Genomic DNA, 23,427 nt, shown 5'->3' with positions numbered 1-23,427 from the left:
CTGGGCCAAAGGCAGGCGCCAAACCGCTGCGCCACCCAGGGATCCCCTCATCTCTGTTATTTTAAAAAGAAAATAAGCACACAAAAAAAGCATCCTCAGTTAGTGGTTGTTTCCGTCATTCCCAGCTGCTTTTTAAGCCTCCTTGTGGTGGTCATAAGGGTAGCCTAGTTTGACATTCCTCATTTCATTAAAAAGGAAAATTTGGGGGCACCTTGGTGGCTCAGTGCTTGAGCATCCACCTTCAGTTCTGGGATCGAGTCCCACATCAGGCTTCCCACAGGGAGCCCGCTTCTCCCTCTGCCTATGTCTCTGCCTTTCTTTCTGTGTCTCTCATGAATAAATAGATAAAATCTTCAGAAAAAGGGGGAAAATTTTATGAAATAATAAATATAGAGAAGCCTCAGCCAACATTTTTTTTAATTTTTGTTTTCTCAGCCAACATCTTAAACTAGGATCTGACATAGCTATAAATCCATATCCTTCAACTTCCTCACCCTTCCCTTGACATCACATTACGTTCTCAGGAGATAATCCGAGGCCAAGGGAAGGAAGAGAAACCACCAACATCACAAAACAGTTTCCATCTGACCTACTTCTCACTGGGGTGGGGGACATCCCTTTAGCCCACGGGCCTTACTTTGCTCCAACACTTCAGAGGCTCCCTCCTGCTATCCACTGTGTACTGAGGCTACTAGTCCACAGGTCTCACCTTGCCATTCTCAGCAAATCAGTGTACAAAACTTCCAGACTTTCCTGCAGATCATCCAAAGTGTATGGGGTTGTGGCTGAGCAACCCATAAAAATGGGCCTCCCTTTAGGCCCTGGAGCAGTGTGGCCCCAATGTGAAAGCCTCTAGCCCACATTGTGAAAAGTAAAAAAAAAAAAAAAAGCCATTTAACATGGCCCTGGGCTTTCTACAAAAAGACAAATGTGTGGATGAGGGCCCAGACTGCTTCCTTCATCATTTCATTCCATATACCTCAGTGTGGAGAGGATTAGCAGGAGAGATATCAAGTGCTTGCAAGGTCCCTAGGTCTGTGGTGGTATTCAGGCCTTCACTTGCTTCTTGGAACTTCTTGAGAGAAAACACTGTGGTAGTGGGCACTCCAGGGAATGGCTACTGTAATGGGGGCACTTTTCCCAGGGCAAACACTGAATGCTCTCTTCCTGGTACAGAATAAAGTTCCCTCGGCCCTGAGCTTGGTTGTTCATGTCGGCAGAATAATGGCCAGAGAAACACTATCCAGCTTAGAAATTCTAAGCTCCCCTCAGAGGACCTGAATACTTTTCTATTCCATCTCTCTTCAGAAAGAATGAGAGTAGGACTCATGGCCACCATGTATTTGCTGAGCACCTGACACTTGCAGAACTTAGATTGCAGAGGGTATGGGGAAGCTGAATAACCAGAAAGATATATAGATAGATAGATGAATAGATAACTATAGATATATAATAGCTATATTTCCACTCCTTTATTTATCAAGTACTCATTGTGTATCAGTCTTGTGCTAGGCACGGAAAATACAATACTGAACAAGAGAGACAGCTTAGATTCCTTTCTGTAAAGCAGGACATGTACCCCTCTCAAATTTCCTGTGGGTGACAAGTTCCTATCATCGATGTATCACAGTTTTATACTCTTTCATCACCTCTAAGGTCAAGATCCATATGGTGACTTTCTTCAGACTGGAGGTACTGAACAGGATTCCCTTCTTCTGTGGAGTTTCTGGTGTCTAAGAAGGCTTGACCGCCTGCTAAAATTTCTCCTGCATATGCTACAAGTATATGGCTGCTCACCTGTGTGGGTTCTCTGGTGCTTAATAAGGTGAGAGTTCTGAATAAATCTTTTCCCACATTCATAACATTTAAAGGGCTTCTCGCCTGTATGAATTCTTAGGTGTGTGTGTAGATTTGTATTGTGACTGAAGCTTTTCCCACACCATGAGCATCTGTATGGTTTTATTCCTTGGTGTGCCATTAAGTGCTTATTAAGATCTGAACTCCATCTAAACCTCTTATCACACTGTTGACATTTATAGGGCTTCTCTTCAGTGTGAATTCTCTGGTGCTTAATAAGGTCAGAGCTAACTCTGAAGCTTTTCTCACATTCCTGACACTTAAAAGGTTTCTCTCCTGCATGGCCTTTCCCATGAAGATCCATATGTTTTGGAAGCGCTTGTGTACAGGTTGAAAGTTTCTTTCTTTTCCTCCCTAGAAAAGCTTGGTGCCGTTTCTGGACCCTGCGTGTACCATCATGATTTTCTTTGCCTGTTGTTTTCTGGGCAACTTTCACTCTGGCCTTTCTTAATACTTTGCATCCTGATGCTTGTAATTCTAATGTAGAAAGAGATATAGGTTGGTCATTTCCAGTGTCATTTTTGAGCTTTAACCCTGTTGGAATAAACAGAAGAGTCAGCCGTCTGTGTCCCAGAACAAGACAACTATAGGAATGGAGAGAAAAATCAATGATGATTGCTTTTAAAAAAAAACACAGAACAAATGATTTCTGGTCCAATATGGAAAAAATGGCACAGGCACATTTCCTCCTGATCCTCTCCACTAGGGACAACAACTGATGAAAGAATGCAAGGCACAACCGGCAAAGAATTCTAAAACATGGTAAAATGAAAGCAAAATGGTATTGGATTCCAGAACTAGCAGAATAACACAGCAGATGGTCTTACATCCCCACACCCACCAGAGGAATGGAGCCCCAAGCTAGCATTTTCCAACACTCAACTTAGCAACAGAAAGCTGCCTGGACAGGCTTATCTCTTCACCAGTCTGAATGGGAAGCCTGCATGCAGAACCCCAGTTTGGAGACACCAAAGTGGAGGGGCAGAAGTAGTAAGAGGCACAGTGTAAGGCACAGTAGTAAGTAGCCACAGTGGCCTGGCCCAGGAAGCCTCTTCATCCATTAGGGTCTGAGATTCCTCTTTCCCACTGAGAGGTACTCTGGCCTGGGTAAGTACCTTCCTCACCCTCAAGCAACACCAGCAGGGACATATAGAAGCCCTAGCAGGGATCCCTGGGTAGCTCAGTGGTTTAGTGCCTGCCTCCAGCCCAGGGCGTGATCCTGGAGTCCAGGGATCGAATCCCACATCGGACTCCCTGTGTGGAGCCTGCTTCTCCCTCTGCTTGTGTCTCTGCCTCTCTGTGTGTGTGTCTCTCTCATGAATAAATAAAATATTTTTTAAAAAAGAAGCCGTAGCAGTAGCATATGAACCAAGGAAATCATGATAACACCATGAAGGCTCTGAAAATTAAACTATCGCTGGAAGCATAACCCACAAAAGCAGGAAAAAACCTATGTGCTAAACTAAAACAGGGGGACTATTACATTAAAATATTTAAATAGGACCCAGAATCTCCTAACATAATAAACAAAATGTTCAGGATACAATAAAAAATCACCCATCAGACCAAGAACCAAAAAAAAAAAAAAAATCACAACTTGAGTGAAAAAAGGCAATCTAACAAAAATAGCATCAGACTAGAAATCAAAAACAGAAAGACAGTGAATCCCTGGGTGACTCAGTGGTTTGGTGCCTGCCTTCAGCCCAGGGCATGACCCTGGGGTCCTGGGATCAAGTTGTGCATCAGGCTTCCTGCATGGACCCTGCTTTTCCTCTGTGTCTCTACCTCTCTCTCTCTCTCCCTCTGTGTCTCTCATGTATGAATGGATAAAATCTTAATAAAAAAACAGAAAGACAACAGGAAAATCTAAAAATATGTGGAAACAGAAAAATACACTTCTAAAATTTCCATGATTCAAAGAGAAAGTCTCAAAAAATTTTTTAAATACACAGTTGAATGAAAATTGAATTCTAGGGGCTCCTGGCTGGCTCAGTCAGTAGAATGGGAGACTCTTGATCTTAGGGTCATGAGCTCAAGCTCCATGCTGGGTGTAGAGATTACTTAATAATAAAACCTTTAATAAGGGATCCCTGGGTGGCGCAGCGGTTTAGCGCCTGCCTTTGGCCCAGGGCGCGATCCTGGAGACCCGGGATCGAATCCCACGTCGGGCTCCCGGTGCATGGAGCCTGCTTCTCCCTCCTCCTGTGTCTCTGCCTTTCTCTCTCTCTCTCTCTGACTATCATAAATAAGTAAAATTAAAAAAAAAAACCTTTAATAAATAAATAACTAAATAAGAAAAAAAGTGAAATTAAAATATATCAAAATATGTGGAATGCAGCCAAAGTGCTCAGAGGAAAAGGTACAGCCCCGAATGCTTATGATAGAACAGGGGAAAGGTCTCAAATCAATAATCTAGTTTCACCCTCTATAAATTAGAGAAAAAAGCAAAATAAACTCAAAGCAAGCAAGTTAAAGAAAGTAAATAATAAAAATCATAGCAAAAGTCACAACCAAACAAAAAGCCTGTTCTTCAAAAAAATTTTAAAAATTGATAAACTTCTATCACAACTGACAAAAATAAAAGGATGGAAAATCCAAATCACCAATAGGAGGAAGTAAATTGGATATACCACTACACATTCTGCAGCAATTAAAAGGATAGTAAGAGGGGCACCTGGGTGGCTCAGTTCTTTGGGCATCTGACTCTTGATTTTGGCTCAGGTCATGATCTCAGGATCTTGAGATCAAGCCTTGCTTCAAACTCCACACTTAACAGGGAGTCTGCTTCTCTCCCTCTCCTTCTCTCTCTGCCCCTCCCCTGGCTCACACGCTCTCTAAAAAATAAATAGATAAATCTTTTTTAAAAATAGAAAATGAATTAAAAAGAAAAAAAATAGAAAATAAAAAGATGGTAAGAGAATGCTACCAACAACCTTATGTTCATAACTTTTAAAAGTTAGGAAAAAAAATAAAAGTTAGGAAAAAATGGACCAATTTCTCAAAACCACAAACTAACAGAATTCAAACAACATGAAATAGATATCTGAATAGCACCATCACCATTAAACAAGTTGAATTCATAGTTTAAAAGCTTCCTTCCAAAATCCAAGTCCATATGGTGTGACTGGAGGATTCTATAAAATATTTAAAGAATTAACACGAATTTTATACAATCTCTTCCTGAAAAGAGGATTAAATATAACCCAACTCATTTTATAAGGCCAATATCACCTTGATAGCAAAATCATATAAAGACAGTACTAAAAGAGAAAAGTATTGGGGTGCCTGAGTGGCTCGGTAGTTAATAGGCCAACTCTGGATTTTGGCTCAGGTCACGGTCCCAGAGTCCAGGGATTGAGCCCAACATTAGCCTCCCCACTCAGTGAAGAGTCTGTTTGAGGATTCTCTCTCCCTCTCCTTCTGTCCCTCCTCTTCCTTCTGCTCAAGCATGTGCATGCAACTTTCTAAAATAAATAAATAAATCTTTAAAAATAAAAGGAAACTACAGACTAACATCTCCCATGAACTTAAATATATAAATACTCAAGAAAATACTAGCAAACTGAATGTAACAGTATGTAAGAATTATACACCAGGATCAAGAAGAATTTACTGCAAGTATGCAAAGTCGGTTCAACATTTGAAATCAATCAACATAACATACCATATCAACTAGCTTTTTTTTAAAATTTTATTTATTTATTTCTTCATGACGGATACAGAAGGAGAGAGAGGCAGAGACACAGGCAGAGGGAGAAGCAGGCTCCATGCAGGGAGTCTGATGTGGGACTCGATCCCGGGTCTCCAGGATCACACCCGGGGCTGAAGGTGGCGCTAAACCGCTAAGCCACCGGAGCTGCCCCTCAACTAGCTTTTAAAGATCATATTCCTACCAACAGACATAGGAAAGTGTTTCACAAACTATCCATTCATGATAAAAACACTTAAGTTAAAAATTATATTGACTTGATAAAATAGTTCAACAACAAAAAAACATATTAATATAAATAGGTAAAGGTGAAAAACAATGTTTTCATGATAAAACTGGGACAAGGCAAGGATGTCTGCTCTTTCCACTTTTATTTAACATAGCAGGAAGTTGGAGCTATTGCAGTTACAGCATGAAAAAGAACATATTAAAAGGCACTGCAGATAATGTGATTATCTAGGTATAAAAATCTCAAGGAAGCTACAAAAAAACTCTTTAGAAATAATAAGTGAGTTAGTAGGGTCACAGAATACAAAATCAAAATACAAAATCAGTGGCATTACTATATAATAATGAACATGCAGAAACCAAAATTAAAAATAATACCACCTATAAATATTCCAGTGAAAATGAAATGTATATATTTAACAAACCACATAGAGGATCTGTACACTGAAAATTATAAAAAGTTGACAAAAGAAATCAAAGACTTAAATAGACACACACTGTGTTCACTGATCAAAAAAATCCACATAGTAAAGATATCAATCTTCCTCAAACTAATACTTAGGTTTATTATAGTATCTAGCAAAATTCCAACAAAGTTTCTTGTATATATAGATAAGCTTACTCTAAAATTTACATGGAAAGACACAGGCCCTAGAAGGACTAAAATAAAATTTTATTTTACAAAAAAGAATAAAGTGGAAAAATCAGCCTATTTGACAGATATTGTGGCCTTGATATTACATAGCTACAGTAATCAAGACAATGCAATATCGACAGAGGGACAAACACAGAGCTCAATGGAACAGAATAGGTGCACACAAATATACCCAACTGATCTTTCACAAAAGTGCAAAAGCAACTGAATGGAAGGATAACCTTTCCAAGAAATGGGGCTAAGCAACTGGCTCTCCATAGGCCAAAAAATGAATCTCATCCTAAACTTCACACCTATAAAATAATCAACCCTAAATGGATCATGGACTTAAATATAAGATTATAAAACTTTTGGGAAAAATAGCAGAAAATTTTAGGGATCTAGGGCTAGAGTTCTAGCTTTGACATCAAATATACAATGTATAAAAGGAAAAAATGAAAAATTGTTCCTCATGAAACCTTTTCATGAAATGAAAACCTTTTCTTCTGTGGAAGTCCACGGAAAAAGAATTAAAAAGACGATATACAGACTTGGAGAAACTATTTGCAATCCAAATATTTGACAAAGTGCTAGAATCTATAATCTAGGAAAAACTCTCAAAATTCAACAGTTAAAAGACAATCCAATTAAAGTATAGGTAAAAGATATTTCACAGATGAGAATATAGAGATGGCAAATAAGTGCATGAAAAGCTGTAAAACATCATTGGCCAATTGGGAAGTGCAAATCCAAGCCACAATGGGCTAAATACTACACATCGATCAGAATAGCAAACATAAAAGGGAGAGAATACTAAACACTGGCAAGGACATGAGAAACTGGACCATTCGTTCTTTGCTGCTGGGAATATAAAATGGCACAGCCACTGTAGAAAACAGTTTGGCAAGTGCTTAGGAAATTAAACATTTAATTGCCATATGAACCAGCAAATGCACTCTAAAAGCATTTATTCTAGAGAAATTAAAACTTATCTCTGTAAAAAATCCTGCACACGAATGCTCAGGTCAGGGCAGCTTTATCCACACTAGCCCCAAGCTGAAGATAGCAAAGATCTCTTTTCAGTGGTGAATGGTTACACACACTGTGGTCTCCCAATATCATGGCATGCTACTCAGTAGTAAGAAAAAAAAAAGCCCAACAACTACTGATGCATCCAACAATTCAGATCAATTTTGAGAGAATTATTCTGAATGAAAAAAGTTAATGCCAAAAGGTTACAGTTTATGATTCTATTCATGTAATACTTTTGAAATGGCAAAATGTAGAACAGATGGGTGGTTGGCATGGGTTGGTGATGGGGTGAGGTACAGAAGACACATGTATGATTATAAAAGAGCAACAAAAAAGGTCCTTGCAGTAATGTACCTATCCAGTATCTTGACTGCAGAGCTGTATATACAAACCTATAATTGCAACAGAACTTTACAGAACTAGGGACGCCTGGTGTAGCTCAGTCAGTTAAGCATCCAACTCCTGATTTCTGCTCAGGCATGATCTCAGGGTCATTAGATCGAGTCCTGCATCATGCTCCCTGCTCAATAGGGAGTCAGCTTGAGATTCTTTCCCTCTGCCCCTCCCCCTGCACACATACAAGCGTGCATGCTCGCGTTCTCTCTCTCTCTCCCTAAAATAAATAAATCTTAAAAAAATACCTTTACAAAACTAATTATGCACACATACAAATAAAATGGAAAACAGGAAGGTCAGAAGACTATAGATATCAATATCCTGGTTGTAACACTATATGATACTTTTGCAAAAGTTACCATTGAAGAAAACTGGGTAAAGCATCTATGGGTTCTCTTTGTATTACACTTTAAATCTGCATATAAATTTACAATTATCACTCAATATGAAGTTCACTTAGGAAAACACAGGAATGGAATCTTGGAATGTTAATACCCTATAAAGATTCTTACCAAAGAACATTTCTCTTCTTCCCATGTATATACTTACCTGTAGGAGACTCTCCAAGACTCCTTGAACTCTTGGGGACCTTGGATCTGTGGTTATCCCTTGCTCTGAACAGATTAGTTCAGGTTTAGGGGGTAACAATAATGCTCTGAGTATAAAACCTGAGGTCATGGGCTGGCATCTTACTTCCAGACTCTCTTCAGGAAGCGTGAATGATTCTTTCATACTTTCATTTATTCCAAACGTTTAAATGGGTAAATTCTTAGACTCAGTTATCCTCTTTCTAGTCTACTGTGGTTGCGGGGGGATGCACAAGGAGAAGGTGGAGAAGGAAGCCTGGGGAGGGTACATGAAGCAGAGAATGGGAATCCAGTGCTGGTGAAGCGGACATGATCAGGGATGATAGCAGCTTAGACTAATATGGTAAGAGCATAAGACGGGGGAGACATGGTTGTAGTCAGGATCTATTTTGAATGATCTAGATTTGCCTTGCCTTTCCCTCACACCATCAAGTTGAGACACAAGCAGCAACTGGGACTCTCCCATGGGAGATAGTCTTCCATAAATCGAAGCCCAATTATACAACTCCTATGCAAAGGAAAGGAAGAATTTTTACCTAGAGAGATGACAGTCTCATAGTTTTCCTGCATTACATCACTGTAAAGGATCTTCTGAGTAGGGTTCAGTAATTTCCATTCTTCCTCAGAAAAAAACACAGCCACATCTTCAAATGTCAATAAGCTCTGAAGAAGAGAATGGGTTTTAGTTCAGTACTTGCCAGTGCATGAAGCCATCCTATCACTCATCTCTGAAATACACAGCAGGCCAGTCACCAAAGAAGAGTATTAAGATTCAGGGGAAAAAAGTGAAATGGCAGAAAAGGAAAAAGCCAAAGATCAGTAAACAGCTCGGGAGGGGCCTGGTCCCCACTGTGCCAAGCCTAGTTGCCCAGATGTGAACATCCAGGGCTAACGTGCCTCAGAGCACCTTCCAAGCACTGTGGGTTATGGGCAGCAGACAAAAGCACAGACAAGGCTGCGTTCAGGCTGCCTGAAAAAGCTGGAAAGTACAGCTCACCTGGTACTCAGGCAAGATGAGCTCAGATGCCATCCTCCAGTGTGGGGTGCTTTTCTGCTCAGAAAAGGCTAGAATCTGTTGAGCAGGCACAGCTGTGGATGGAAAAGAGCCAGAGAAAATGTCTCTCTTTTGTATTTACAAATATTCTGAGCTGATTTCTAAAACACAGGACATCAGGAGTCCTTCAGGAAAGATGGCTCACCTCCACAAGTGTGTGTGTGTGGTGCCAGAAGTGACCTTCTCATTGTAAATGAGAACCAAATACCCACCATGCCAACAAACTGGTTCCCTAGTTGGCTGTTTACCCAGATTTCGTGAGAGAAATTACTACAAGAAAATCCATTATTGTAATTATTTTTTTGCTTCTCATGAAACAAATTGTTTACTGAGCTAAGCAGGAATTAGAGGTGATTGAAAATGAAAGACTCAGGTCCTTCCAGGGTAGGTGGTTTCTGTCTTTTATTATTTTTTTCCTGGTGCACAATCCTCACCTTCTTCTGCCATGACAACACATTTCTGATCCCAGTTTCCTCTCTAACATAGAAGGGGGAGATGACCCCACTTGTCCCTATTCCATCTTCTCTCAAATTCCTAAGAAGCAAGGTCCCTGGTGTGAATCCAAGGAATGTCTGGTTTGGGTATTTCTGCACTCCAGCTGACCCTCACCTTTACCCATCATTGGCCTATTGTACTCACACTTGAGAGACACCCTAACAGCTGGCATGGCTGGGCACCTGGAGAATTCCCATGACATTCCAGCTGAACCGATAACTATCACACTGCCCAGAAGAGAATTATTATGAAGCTCCTCACCTCTTTGATATACAGGCTGGCTTTCTCTGTGAGTATTCCAGCCCAGCTGTTCCTGTGGTACCCGGAGTGTATTCCAACATTCTTTCTGGAACACACCCAGTGGTTGGGGCTCTGCTGGCTTCCACTTAAAGCCTGGGGCCACTGCTGTTCCTCCCAAGAGCACTGCCTCCTTTCCCAGCTCATGGGCTGTGACCTAGAAATAATCCCCATCCTCATTAGCACAGAACTTACTTTCGGTTCGAGGGTGGTGGTGGAGGGATGAACAAGAGTGGAGCCTGGATTCGGGAAGGAAGTTGTGACATTCAAAGAAGTAATAAAAAATTAAGAGGTACCGTGTCACCACTTCTTCACAAAGAACTACATACACCGGCTAGGGAGATCAGTATAAGATGACGAAAGCTGTGGCTGCTGCCAGCCTCCACCCCTCTGCAAGCAGCATGGGGGCAAGGTGGGGGCCCACTGGCTCTTACACGCTGCCTTTACTGGCTTGCTTTCCCAACTTGGATCCTTGCCTAAGGATATTTCTAACTTCTCTGTTTGCTCTAAAACAAACAAACTTGAATTAAAAAAAGATACCTATAGGTCATCTTTCCCAATCCTTCCACAGCCAGGGAAGGACTTCAGGGAGAAAGGAGATACAGTGGAGGAAAAACTGGGGGGAAAGTTCGGACTCTTCCCTAAGATTCTGTTATAGTAAGACACCAAAAATATGCCCTGTCCTGTGCCCTTCAGAGCAGGCCCCCAGGGAAAAGAAGGGTGCTGCCATCTGCTGAGGGCATACCCTTGGCTCCCCACTTCTCAGGAAGGCCTAGGGCAGACCACTATGTGAGGGCAATGGAGGCTCTTTCCTCCTGGCTGAGAGACAGGCACTCACACTAGAGAAGGCACTACCCTTCCACACCCTGATTCTATCCACTCCCCTCTTAGCAGGTTTCTTCTTTCTGTATCCTTGCATCCCTTTTTTCTTTCCATCTCTTCTCTTTCTTTGCAGTCTTCCCAAAGTTGTTTGATTTATACTTCTATTTTCTGCCCTCTCTCCTTTGATCTCTAAGTGCTGTGCATTTTTTTCCAGATTTTTTCCTCCCTTTCCTAACTCCATCTTGCCTTTTATTTCTGCTTCTAAGAACTTAAGTCTTCTCTTCTCGGCCATGCCAAACAAGGCCCACCATTCCCAGTTTGCCCTGGCCTGAAAGAGGGTAAAATACATATGTTTTTTCCTAAGGCCAGGAAAAGATGGCCAGGAAGCCTGAAAGCTATCATCTACTGCTGTTACACACCTCTGATTTCAGATCCTGCATAGCAGTCCTAAAGGAATTAAAGAGGAGGGACCTAATCCACCTCAATAGTCAATTGATCCCTCCTCCCCAGGGGTGCCTGAGTGGCTCAGTGATTGAGCATCTGCCTTGGACTCAGGTGGTGATCCTGGGGTCCTGGGATCGAGTCCCATATCAGGTTCCTCACAGGGAGCCTGTTCCTCCCTCTGCCTATGTATCTGTCTCTCTCTGCATCTCTCATGAATGAATGAATGAATAAATAAATAAATAAATAAATAAATAAATAAATAAATAATTTTTTAGGAAATTGACTCCTCCCCCCTAGCCCGGATATATCCACCTTTGTTCTATTTAATTGTACGTGTAAAGGATCATCTCACCTCATCACTTATTCCACCACGTTCTCTCTGAAAGCGCTCTACCAGGGCCACAGCCTCTTTGATGCTCTGTGGATGATACTTCCGCACCCAGTTCTGGGTATCCCTGGGCAGAATAGACAGGAACTGCTCTAGCACCAGGAGTTCCAAGATCTGCTCTTTCGAGTGGGTCTCTGGCCTCAGCCACTGGTGGCATAATTCCTGAAGTTGGCTGACAGCCTCAAGGGGTCCAGGTGCTTCATGATAATAGAAGCTCCGGAAGTGCTGGCGAGCGGTCTCAGGACCAAGACTGTCCATCTCTGGGCTGGATTTCTGACTCTCACTGGAGCTCTCTTTCACGGACCCCTTAGACTCCCACAAAGCCTCCATGTGTGGGTATAAGCATGCATTCACCTCCAGATGTCTCATCATCATTTGCTCTAGGAACAGTTTTATTCCTATGTGTGACATTCTCCTGGTGCCACCTTTGACAACTGAGGCCTTGTCAGGCTTGGTATAAAACCAATGAGTGGATCTTCTCCCCAAGAGCACTGAGAGAGGGGAGAAAAAAAGTACATGTCAAAAGGAAAGCAACATGACATATATATTTACTTGCTATTTATAGTTACCAGAGAAGAACAAACAGAAAAGAACTTGTCCAGGCTCCCCTTTAAAATCACCTGCCAAGTATGAGGACACTTACGATGACAGGTTCCTTCAAGATATCTATTTCTTTTTGTCACTCAGCTTGATAAACAAAGCACAGCTCAGAGAAGACAAACCTCAATTGGTAACTTTCCTTTTTTCTTTTCTTTTTTTTTTGGTTTAAGGTCGAGGAAAAGCTTGTGGGTGCCAACTCACTCGCTAAATGGAGTTTTGAGAATATCCAATATTTAATCTGTGTGCTTCCTGTTTCACCTGCACAAATAGGGCATATCTGAGTTTCTCTAAATTTTAACAGATCAGCCCAGTCTTTTGTCTTTAGTTAGGGGGAAACAACTACTATGCCCCTTCCACCCCTAATGAAGGCTGAAACTTTTACCTCATGGAACATTTTCCACTGTATTAATACAGCAGGAGAGCTGAGACAACCAGATAAGAAAAGTAAAGCCATTAGGGGAAAAAGTAACCTAATCCCTCTCAGCAAATATCCTCCAACTGAGCAACCAGGTGTCAAAAAACAATTGGGGGGGTACTTTTTGGGAAGACTCATCAAGGGCATGGTGCTAATAACTTGTGTTATTAACTTTTTGCTTATTTTACTGGAAAGACAACTTGGCCTTGTTTTCCAAACACAATGTCAGCTTGTAAAAAATGAGACAAAGGGTGATGATTAAGGTTCCTGAGACAGGAAGGGTCCTAGTAAAGGTAACTCTTCTCCTGACTTTACAGTTCCTTAGGGACGCACAGATCTTTTAAGTAAGGCTAAGGGTGACCCTTTCAGGGTCAGAAAGGTCACCCTTTCTGTTTCCAGCAGAAACAGCAACAAAGTTCTCTTGAGGATGCCACGGGTATTCAAAGAAATGCTCGGTTCCCTGCCACTTCTCCAGGCTCGGAAGGTACAGGGGAACCTCCTCTATATCTATGTCAGCAGAGCCTAACATCTTTGAGGCTGAAAGGCCCCTTGCTCCAGCGACCTGACCAGCAGCCAGAGCGGAAACGGGGAAGTTCCGCCAGGTGCAGCGGAAGACACTGCTGCTGCCCCTCCACCCCCAAAGAATCCGAGACGCCCTAGGGCCTGACCACCAGCGCTCTCCCAGGGACTGCGCGGGCGGCCAGCCCACCACCCGAGGATGGTCAGGGTGCATCACTGGGCTGCACGTGCACATGGGGGACAAAGAGTGCTGGCGGCGGCTGGACGGGGCGGAAGGAGCAAGGGCACTCGCCTGGCCCTGCAGCCGCGGGCCACCGACCGCCTGGTGCGTGGCGGGAGGCTGCCAGCCCCGCCCCAGCTCACCGCCCCAGCTCACCGCCCCAGCTCACCGCCCCGGGAGAAGTGGGGCCGCCACTGGCACGTGCGGCCAGCAGCGAAGGGGGCGCGGGCCACCAAATCCCAGGGCCAACGCAGCTTCTTCATTACCTCTGCCCAGCCCGAGCTTCCGCGGACGCCACTTCCCTCTTCCTCAACTTGGCTACAGTGTTGCTACGCCTTCCCCGCCGCCTCGGGGAGGGAGCGCCCGGTTCCCGCGCCTCTCCGGGCCTGGTGACGGAAGCTCCGAGCTCGGGAGCGCGGGGGCCTTGAAGAACTGTTCCCCCACCCGACCCCTCTAGCTTCCCGAGGCTGTGCCCCGACTCGCCATTTTGGGGTCGCGGTCTGTGGACCTAGCCCAACCGGAAAAGAAAGAATGCGCTTCCGGTGGCTACGTGACAACCACGCCCAGTCGTCTCCCTCTCTCTACCTGTGGCGTCTCGGGCGCAGCCAGGCAGGCAACGTGACCCCGCTCCCTTCCGTCCTGGGAGTCCGGCTTTCTGCTCAGGCTCAGGCTAGGACGCGAACGCGCCTTTTCCAGGCCCACTAAAGGCCGGTGGGGGGAGCCACGGCAGCGGCTTGTCGCCTGCGAGCTGTATAGCCTACCAACCCCAGGTGCCGCGATCACGTGGCCCTGACTTGCCAAGTGCAGATCCTTCTGGTCGCGTTCTGGCAGCCAGCAGCCCTTTCTACCTGGAACCTCACCCCCACCCCAAGTGAGGGCCACCGCCCTGAAAATCGTCGCTAGATTTGTCCCAAGCCTCCTGAATTGTAAGGCATAATGGCCTCAGGATCATGTGGATTGCAGTGGCAAATTTTAGAGAAAAATTGAGGTCTTTTGCTATTTCCCTTGCTTTTTCTGCTGCATTGTTTCTTCCCCGTGAGACAGGAGGAACCTTGTTTCTCTATTTTATTTTATTTTTTAAGAGAATTTATTTATTTATTCATGTGAGAATTTATTTATTTTACACACACAGAGGCAGAGACACAGGCAGAAGGAGAAGTAGGCTCCATGAAGGAAGTTCAATGTGGGACTCAATCCCGGTGGACTCCGTGATCATGCCCTGAGTCAAAGGCAGATGCTCTCTCTTAAAAAAAAAACTTTAAGAGAGAGGCAGAGGCATAGTAGGAGAAGCAGGCTCCCCCAGGGGAGCCCAATGAGGGACTCGATTCCCAGACCAGGATCACACCCTGAGACAGAGGCAGACGCTCAACTACTGAGCCACCCAGGTATCCCAAGAGCCTTGTTTCACCCCATTATCCCTTGTGGTGCTCAGCATAGTCTTCTGGATAAGTCATCTTTCTAAGAACCTGACTATCTTCGGTTGTCAGCATCTCCAAATTATCCATGTTTACCTAGTATTGAGCCATTTGGATGAAAACTGTCCCTATGAATTGAAAGAGAAGAAACTAACTCAGTAGGGCTGTGGGGTTTAAACACCTCTTTTGGAAGTCTGTGGGAGAAGTTTCCCTGGGAAGCAGAAAAGAGACCTGCAGGCCTAGGAGAAAAATAAAGAGTACTTATCTAACTGTTTACCTGCAAAAGCAGAGGAGACTCAAATTAAGTTTTTGAAAAACAAAACTGCCTCAAAGCCTGCAATAAGACAGTGCATTGGGATCCCTGGGTGGCGCAGCGGTTTGGCGCCTGCCTTTGGCCCAGGGCGCGATCCTGGAGACCCGGGATCGAATCCCACATCAGGCTCCCGGTGCATGGAGCCTGCTTCTCCCTCTGCCTGTGTCTCTGCCTCTCTCTCTCTCTCTCTCTCTATCATAAATAAATAAAAAAAAATTAAAAAAATAAAATCTTAAAAAAAAAAAAAAAAGACAGTGCATTATCTGTGACATATGACCCTAGTAAAGGTGTTTGCCTCAACAGAGAAATGATTTCAGAATCGATCTTTCAAAGCTATGTTCCTTTTTTTAATAATAAATTTATTTTTTATTGGTGTTCAATTTGCCAACATACAGAATAACACCCAGTGCTCATCCCGTCAAGTGCCCCCCTCAGTGCCCATCACCCAGTCATCCCCACCCCCCGCCCTCCTCCCCTTCCACCACTCCTAGTTTGTTTCCCAGAGTTAGGAGTCTTTATGTTCTGTCTCCCTTTCTGATATTTCCTACCCATTTCTTCTCCCTTCCCTTATATTCCCTTTCACTATTATTTATATTCCCCAAATGAATGAGAACATATAATGTTTGTCCTTCTCCAACTGACTTATTTCACTCAGCCTAATACCCTCCAGTTCCATCCACGTCGAAGCAAATGGTGGGTATTTGTCATTTCTAATGGCTGAGTAATATTCCATTGTATACATAAACCACATCTTTATGCATTCATCTTTTGATGGACACCGAGGCTCTTTCCACAGTTTGGCTATTGTGGACATTGCTGCTATAAACATCGGGGAGCAGGTGTCCCAGCGTTTCATTGCATCTGTGTCTTTGGGGTAAACCCCCAACAGTGCAATTGCTGGGTGGTAGGGTCAAACTATGTTCCTAAGGTCATGTATTTTCAACCCAATGTTTTCTGACAATGAAGAAGAAGTCAAGACATTGTTACATCTGAACCATTCCTTCCTGGGCTTACCCTTCAATTGAATCACTCACTAACCAACAGGGTAGTTAGATAAAAGGCATTTTCTTTTTCTTTTATTTTTTTTAATCGTACGGTTTTTACACCGTGTGAGCTTTATATCTTAATCTGCATAAAGTTATACCTTGTAACTCTTCAATATAAATTATCTGTGGATTAAACAGTTAAGCATTTAGAATGAATATAGAAATAAGCATAATAGTCTCTTTAACCTAATATGGTTTATAAGCTTCGAAGAGAAAAATCTTCAAAAGGACTATAGACTCCAGGAAGACAATTTGTAATTTATTTAAAACAAATTTCATTATGTATTGTTAATATGGTTAATAATAAAACCAAACATTGAGCTATGTTCTCTTTTTATAAAACTGCAAAAATTAGGGGTTTCTAATTACACACATAACACCTAGATGACATTTATGGTTAAATTTGGGCTAATATGTTTGAAACACTAAAAAATGTAAAAGCTACAGGGCATTTTTCTTCTTTTAAACACTTCAACCTTCAACCTTGATTCACCAAAGGAACCAAGGCGTGATCCTGAGCGGCAAACTCAGTATGTGGAAACAACTTGAAGAAAACCATTTTTTTAAAATATTTTTTTTAATTTTTATTTATTTGTGATAGTCACAGAGAGAGAGAGAGAGAATGAGGCAGAGACACAGGCAGAGGGAGAAGCAGGCTCCATGCACCGGGAGCCTGACGTGGGATTCGATCCCGGGTCTCCAGGATCGCGCCCTGGGCCAAAGGCAGGCGCCAAACCGCTGCACCACCCAGGGATCCCGAAAACCATTTTTTGAATAAGGTTACAATGAGCAAGAGAAGGAAGAGGAGTTTCCAGAATTAAGATCCACAACACAGGGCAGCATGGGTGGGTTAGCGGTTTAGTGCCGCCTTCAGCCCAGTGCGAGATCTGGGATCAAGTGCCATGTCAAGGTCCCTGCATGGAGCCTGCTTCTCCCTCTGCCTGTGTCTCTGCCTCTCTCTCTCTGTCTCTCATGAATAAATAAATAAAATCTTTTTATTAATAATAAATTTATTTTTTATTGGTGTTCAATTTGCCAACATACAGAATAACACCCAGTGCTCATCCCGTCAAGTGCCCCACTCAGTGCCCGTCACCCAGTCACCCCCACCCCCGCCCTCCTCCCCTTCCACCACCCCTAGTTCATTTCCCAGAGTTAGGAGTCTTTATGTTCTGTCTCCCTTTCTGATATTTCCTACCCATTTCTTCTCCCTTCCCTTCTATTCCCTTTCACTATTATTTATATTCCCCAAATGAATGAGAACATATAAATAAAATCTTTAAAAAAATAAGATCCACAACACAAAACTGATTTTTAACCACGCCAAGAGCTGAGATGGAGTAAACCAAAGAACTATCTTTACAGAAAGGAACCTGACAGTGTTCTGAGAGGCTTAGAAGAGGGCAGTCATAGATAAATTCTTGAGAAATATGGAGAATTAGAAGCAAACTTGCAAAAAGACAGGATGTGGTTAAATGGGAATGAAGAAGAAAAGGCTACCTCCAATAAGTAAAGTTGTGATGATGAAGGCAGTTATTCAGAATAGGAGAGACTAATGAGGAACAGACTGCTGAATTTAAAGTATCATCCATGGGGTGCCTGGGTGGCCCAGTCAGTTGAGCACCTGACTCTTGGTTCTGACTCTTGGTTTCAGCTCAGATCATGATCTTGGGGTAATTATCTTGAGACTCATGTCAGGCTCCATGCTCAGTGCAGTCTGCTTAGGATTTTTCTCTGCCCTCTCCCACACTTGCTTGTGCAAACTCTGTTTCACTCTCTCAAATAAATAAATCCTTTTTAAAAAAGTATCTGCTGTATGATGATTTGGACTACCACCTTGATTTTGTTGATGTGACAAATGAATCTCAAAGGTTTCATTTTGTGCTGAAGAAGACGCAACAAGTAGTAATCAGAAAAACAATTGCCAAGTAGATTCCATTCTAAAATTGGTAGCTCTTGAAACTGATGCCTGACAATATTAATGAGGTATTATTTTCTTAAACATAGGGCTCAAACCCACAGCTCCAAGAGCGAGACTAGAGCCAAGAGCAAGAGTCTGACACTTAACCTACTGAGCCACACAGGTGCCCCTGTATTAATGACTTATTAAACGTGACTTTGGGGGCACCTGGGTAGCTCAGTGGTTGAGCATCTATCTGCCTTTGGCTCAGGTTGTGATCCTGGGATCAAGTCTTATATTGGGTTCCCCGCAGGGAGCATGCTTCTTCTGCCTATGTATCTGACTCTCTGTGTCTCTCATGAATAAATGAATAAAATCTTAAACAAACAAACAAATAAACATGACTTTGACTTCTGGTTCTAGTAATTAGATTCTGTAACAGCTCGATTGTGATCTAACTCACAAATTGTATTATTAACTCAATTAAAATATGTTAGGGATGCCTGGATGGCTCAGCAGTTGAGCGTCTGCCTTCAGCTCAGGGCGTGATCCTGGAGTCCTGGGATCCAGTCCCACCCACATCACGGTCCCTGCATGGAGCCTGCTTCTCCCTCTGCCTATGTCTCTGCCTATGTATCTGCCTCTCTCTCTCTCTCTCTCTCTCACTCTGTGTGTGTGTTTCTCATGAATAAATTTTTAAAAATTTTTAAAGATTTTAAAAAATCTTTTAAAAAATTAAAATGTGTTAGAAGTCAGTAGTCTTTACTATATTCTTAGAGTTGTACATTAACATGGCAATTGAATTCCTGTAATTCCCCTTCACCAACCCTAACATAAGCAGGCAATTGTCTATTTTCTATCTCTATATAATTACCTATTCTGAACGTTTCATATAAATGGAATCATACAATATGTGACCTTTTGTGTCTGGGTTCTTTCATTAAGACTGATGTTTTCAAGCCTCATCCATGTTGTAGCATTTATCAGTACTTCATTGAGATGGAGTATTTAAAGATTTTATTTGTTTATTCATAAGAGACACACACACACAGAGGCAGAGACATGGGCAGAAGGAGATACAGGTTCCCTGTGGGAGCCCGATGCTAGACTCAATCCCAGGACCCCGGAACCGACCTCAACCATTGAGGTTGAGGTTCCAACCCCGGAATCTGCCTCAAAAGCAGACGCTCAACTACTGAGCCACTCAGGTGCTCCGAGATTTACTTTTTGAATGTAGGTGAGGCCCAGGGCCACAACCAAAAAAAAATATTGAGGCATCGTTGGTGCAAAAAATGAGGTTTTATTAAAGCAAGGAGTCAGGACCCTTGGGATGAAAGAGCTGCTGCTCGGAATTTTCAGGGATGGCTAATTATATACTTTAGACTTGAGGGAGGTAATGAAAAAGGGAGAGTATCAAAAGAACTTTCATATGGTAAAGAAGACCTACAAGCCACCCAGAAGCATTGTCACTGTCAGGTTAAAGTTCTTTTCCCTCTAGTAAAGCATTACAATCTTTAGGAGTTTCCAACTGGAAATTTGGTTATTGAGAAGAAAGCTTTCTTTCTCTTGTAAAGTACTAGGACATTTGTAAATTGAGGGAGATGGAGTACTGCAGGAATACAATCTCTAGAAGACAACACTTTGTTTTTCTTTCTCTTAGCTTTAGGGTAGCCAGGAGTGCATGAGGACTGTCATACAGATGCCAGCCAAATGGACATCTGCTTCTGAGAGGTTAACCAAGGCAAAGACGAACATGCGAAAGGAAGGTAGCCCACACAACCCATGAGATCACATTCCTATTGCTGTGTCCAAGAGCTGTTCTAAGCCTCCTGCATAGGTCAGGTGTCCTAGCATTCACCCAAAGCTAAGATGTGGGGGCTAGTATGATGCTTGAGTACAGAGGAGGGGACTGTGGTTTGTGACTCAGGAGCACTAAATAACTCATCCCAGGTCACACAGAATATGCCAGAGGGTTATGGCGACAGGGCTAGAATGGATAGCTGTTGCAATACTCATGTGTACCAACATCCAAAGGTTTTAAGTGCAACGTCTGGGGCCACGCTGGTGGACACAGGGGTGGTCACGTGCATACCTGCACAGGTCTCAAGACCTGTACCGTCCCCCACCTGCGCCCCCCCACATGCTCTCCCTCTCTTTGCCCACACACCTGGAGTTCCCAGGCTCTTCCGTGGATGGGGTGAAGCAGAAAACGACTCATGGCTCTTCCTGGCCAATCATGGAAAATGACACGGCTACCATCCCATCTCTGGGCAAGTTTCTTTTTACAAAGAATGATTTCTGTCCTTAAGTGAGGACAGCGAGGCAGAGGGAGAGGGAGGAAGAGAATGTCAAGGCAACTCCTGGCTGAGCCGGTGCCTGAACTCAAGACCCTGAGTTTAGGACCTGACCTGAAACCAAGAATCCCAAGCTCAATCAGCTGACCCATCTAGATATCCTGCTCTACAGCCCACTGCCCACCCGCCCTAGGAATGTTTCTGGAAGGACAGCCAGTGTCTCTCCTTGCACCATCCATCAGCTTCCTCAATTTTCCTCCTGTGGATCGAAGTGCATTGAAGCCAAGGGCTGCTGCCTGGCCTGGCAGACCAGAAGCACTCCTGTAAGGTGATTGCAACTAAGATCGATTCCTAGAAAGCGTGTGCAGCCCACACCCTAGCCACAATCAACCCTGGCTCCAAGACATCCAGGAAGTGGGCTGCCTTGGGCTGTAGAGCCCCATTGACAGTGCTGGGCCTCAAAGCAGGCAGGCCTCTCCACAGGGGCCAGAACCCTCCAGCATGTCCACCAGGGCTCTGATCATCCAGCTGTCCCTCCATTCGCTCTCCCGCAGAGCAACGTCACTGCATGCCTGCACTCACACCGTCTTCCCCAGAGCCAACTGAACAAGCCCCTGCACACACAGCTCGCGGATAACCAGGGTGCTTGTAAACCCGACAGTCAGGGAAAGGTGACGGGGATATGTCTTGGGACGTCTAAAGGCCAGTGACAAATCTACCACCGAGGGCACGGGTGCCGGCGCGGCCCCAGACAGCTCCCCAGCAAGATGTCTAACGACTAAAAGGTGCTCAAAGTCCTGGAAAAGAGGCGGGATGGCCCCGCCCTGGACTCAGGGAGCAGCAGAAAGAGTCAGGCCTGCCAGGGGGAGAAGGATTGTCCTCGGACCACGCAAAAGCAGCCCGTCTACTTTGCATGCGACCATCATTCATTCATCCAAGCGTTGGTCCTCTGTCCACGCACCCACCACGTGTCGCTCGCCCACGAAACCAGGACCCACCATTATTCTGCTCGCCCGCCTCCTAGACAATAACGCGCCCTCCGGTGGCTCAGACAGGTACTGCGTCGGGGCGCACCACTTTCCCAGGCCGGCAGTGCCCGCCCTGCGGACTCCAGCTCCTGGGCAGGCCCTGAGCCTCCCGCCCCGCCGCCAGGGCCCCAGACGAGGCTGGGCCCCAGACGACGCTGACGTGGGTCGGGCCTCCTGCCGCTTCGGAAGCGTCCCCGTTTCCGGTCTGAAGCGCTTCCAGAGCCCAGGGGCTGCCTGGGTGGCACATCCCCCGTTTTTGATCCTAGCGAGGGCTTCTCTGCCGTCCAGTCGAGAGGAACCGGAGCGGTGGGGACCCCCTCGGGCTCTTCCGCCCAGGTCGCTGATTCTCAAACGTCTCAGTGCAGGGAGAATTTCCTGGGAGGCCCTGCACGGAACACTGCACGTCTCTGGGGCCCCCCTTCCCGACACCCCGACACCCTGACGCACCGCATCTCGCAGGAGCTGGACAGTTGGCACTTTCAGAAGCTCTCCTGGGCTGATGCCTCTGACCTTGGTCTGGCGGGTCCCAGTGGCCTTGAGCTACCTTCCTACTTTCTTCCCTTGGACACCTGAGCTTCCACCTGGCTAGCCCGGTGCTCTCCTCTCCGCCCTGGGCCGCCAGCAGAGGGCTCGTGGGGGCTGGGGTTGGCCTCGCCGCCCCGCCTCTTGTCTTCCAATTGGTCCCTGGCGGGCGGGGCGGGGCGGGGCGGGGCGGGGCTGGGCCAGTCCCCGCCCCGCGGCTGGGGTCCCATTTTTTCCCTCCTGGCTGAGCCGGCGCCAGGCAGAGGCTGTCACTGAGGCCAAGTGGTGCACACGTTGGTCCGCAGCTCAGCTGGAGCCCTTGGTGTTCGGACGCCAGACTTTAGGGCTGCTGCCACTTCCCTGGTGGGAGCAGGGCCTAGTGGTGCGTGGGTCCCGGACAGAGAGGAGACAGCCGCCTGCGATGGGGCCTCCCAAGGCCGCGCAGAATCGGGTCGAGGGGGCGGGAGCCCCACTCCCCGAAGCCACACAGGCCGCGGCCCCTCCGGGCTGTGACTGGGAGCCCGGGGCACGGCGGTCGTGCACCTGCTTTTTAAGGTCTGGCGCCCGCCAGCCCGCCCCGGGCGCGGGCTCCTTGGTCGGCGGCGGTCGCGTCTGCTTTCGGGGTCACGAGGGCTCGGAACCTGACCCTGGCGTCTGGCCCGTGCTCCCAGGAGCCAAAGGCCTCCCGACTGTGACAGCCCGGGAGTTCCTGCACCTGCCGCCAGGAGCTGCCCCCAGCCCAGCCCAGCCCAGCCCAGCTGGAGGGCGCAGCCTGGTGGCCTCCTACCTGCCCCTGTGGATCGTGCCGCTGGGCCCCAGGAAACCGTCAGGCGGCTCCTGGAGCTTTGCCAGCGGTCGGTGGCTTCGGCCCGAGATGCGCACCCTGGAACGGGTCCTAGGTCCCTTGGTGTCCGTGCAGCTCCTGGCCCTCCTGTCCCAGGAGATCCACAGCCGCGTGCAGAAGCTGCTTCTGCAGAGCTGCGAGGAAGCTGTTCCTGTCCTAGGGCAGAAGGAGTAGCAACCGGGGACCCCCTCGCCCTCATTCACACTGAGACTCCACCTCAGATATGGCGTCTGCTCTAAGGTATTGACTCCTAAAACCTCAGGGCACTTGCTCTTCCGAATTCTCTGAGCTGTCTCTTCTCCGTTCATATCTTTAGACCGTTCTCCAGTGACTCCCCTTTCAGGGGACCCGGCCCAGTGTTCCAGCTC

General features: G+C 45.5%; 1 protein-coding gene across 6 annotated transcripts; it reads right to left on the bottom strand.

Moving 5' to 3' along the window:
* Positions 1-398: 398 nt before the first annotated feature.
* On the bottom strand, positions 399-22,337 carry ZNF75D (zinc finger protein 75D). 6 transcript variants are annotated; one of them, XM_038588372.1, is made up of 6 exons: positions 22,141-22,337; positions 11,908-12,434; positions 10,254-10,446; positions 9,441-9,532; positions 8,980-9,106; positions 1,451-2,391 (listed from the first exon to the last, which is right to left on the bottom strand). In XM_038588372.1, exons 2-6 carry the CDS (start codon positions 12,352-12,354, stop codon positions 1,682-1,684), a joined length of 1,569 nt encoding a protein of 522 aa, XP_038444300.1. In that variant the 5' UTR covers positions 12,355-12,434; positions 22,141-22,337; the 3' UTR covers positions 1,451-1,681. The 6 variants fall into 6 exon arrangements, with proteins under 6 accessions (XP_038444301.1, XP_038444303.1, XP_038444302.1 ...); XM_038588370.1 differs by lacking the exon at positions 22,141-22,337 and adding an exon at positions 14,283-14,426; XM_038588369.1 differs by lacking the exon at positions 22,141-22,337 and adding an exon at positions 13,964-14,234.
* Between the last annotated feature and the right edge of the window lie 1,090 nt (positions 22,338-23,427).

This window comes from Canis lupus, chromosome X, assembly GCF_011100685.1.
Source record: "Canis lupus familiaris isolate Mischka breed German Shepherd chromosome X, alternate assembly UU_Cfam_GSD_1.0, whole genome shotgun sequence".
NCBI classification, from domain to species: Eukaryota; Metazoa; Chordata; class Mammalia; order Carnivora; family Canidae; genus Canis; species Canis lupus.
This window is presented reverse-complemented; position numbering and strand designations above follow the sequence as displayed.

Bases quoted from the DNA above. Each gene is read 5' to 3' on its own strand.
- ZNF75D (XM_038588372.1), bottom strand. From the start codon at position 12,354: ATGTCACACATAGGAATAAAACTGTTCCTAGAGCAAATGATGATGAGA. The intron at 10,447-11,907 runs GTGAGATGATCC...GATTATTTCTAG, and splicing joins GTGGTGGAATAAGTGATGAG to GTCACAGCCCATGAGCTGGG. The intron at 9,533-10,253 runs GTGAGGAGCTTC...TTCCATCCACAG, and splicing joins CCAGCCTGTATATCAAAGAG to CTGTGCCTGCTCAACAGATT.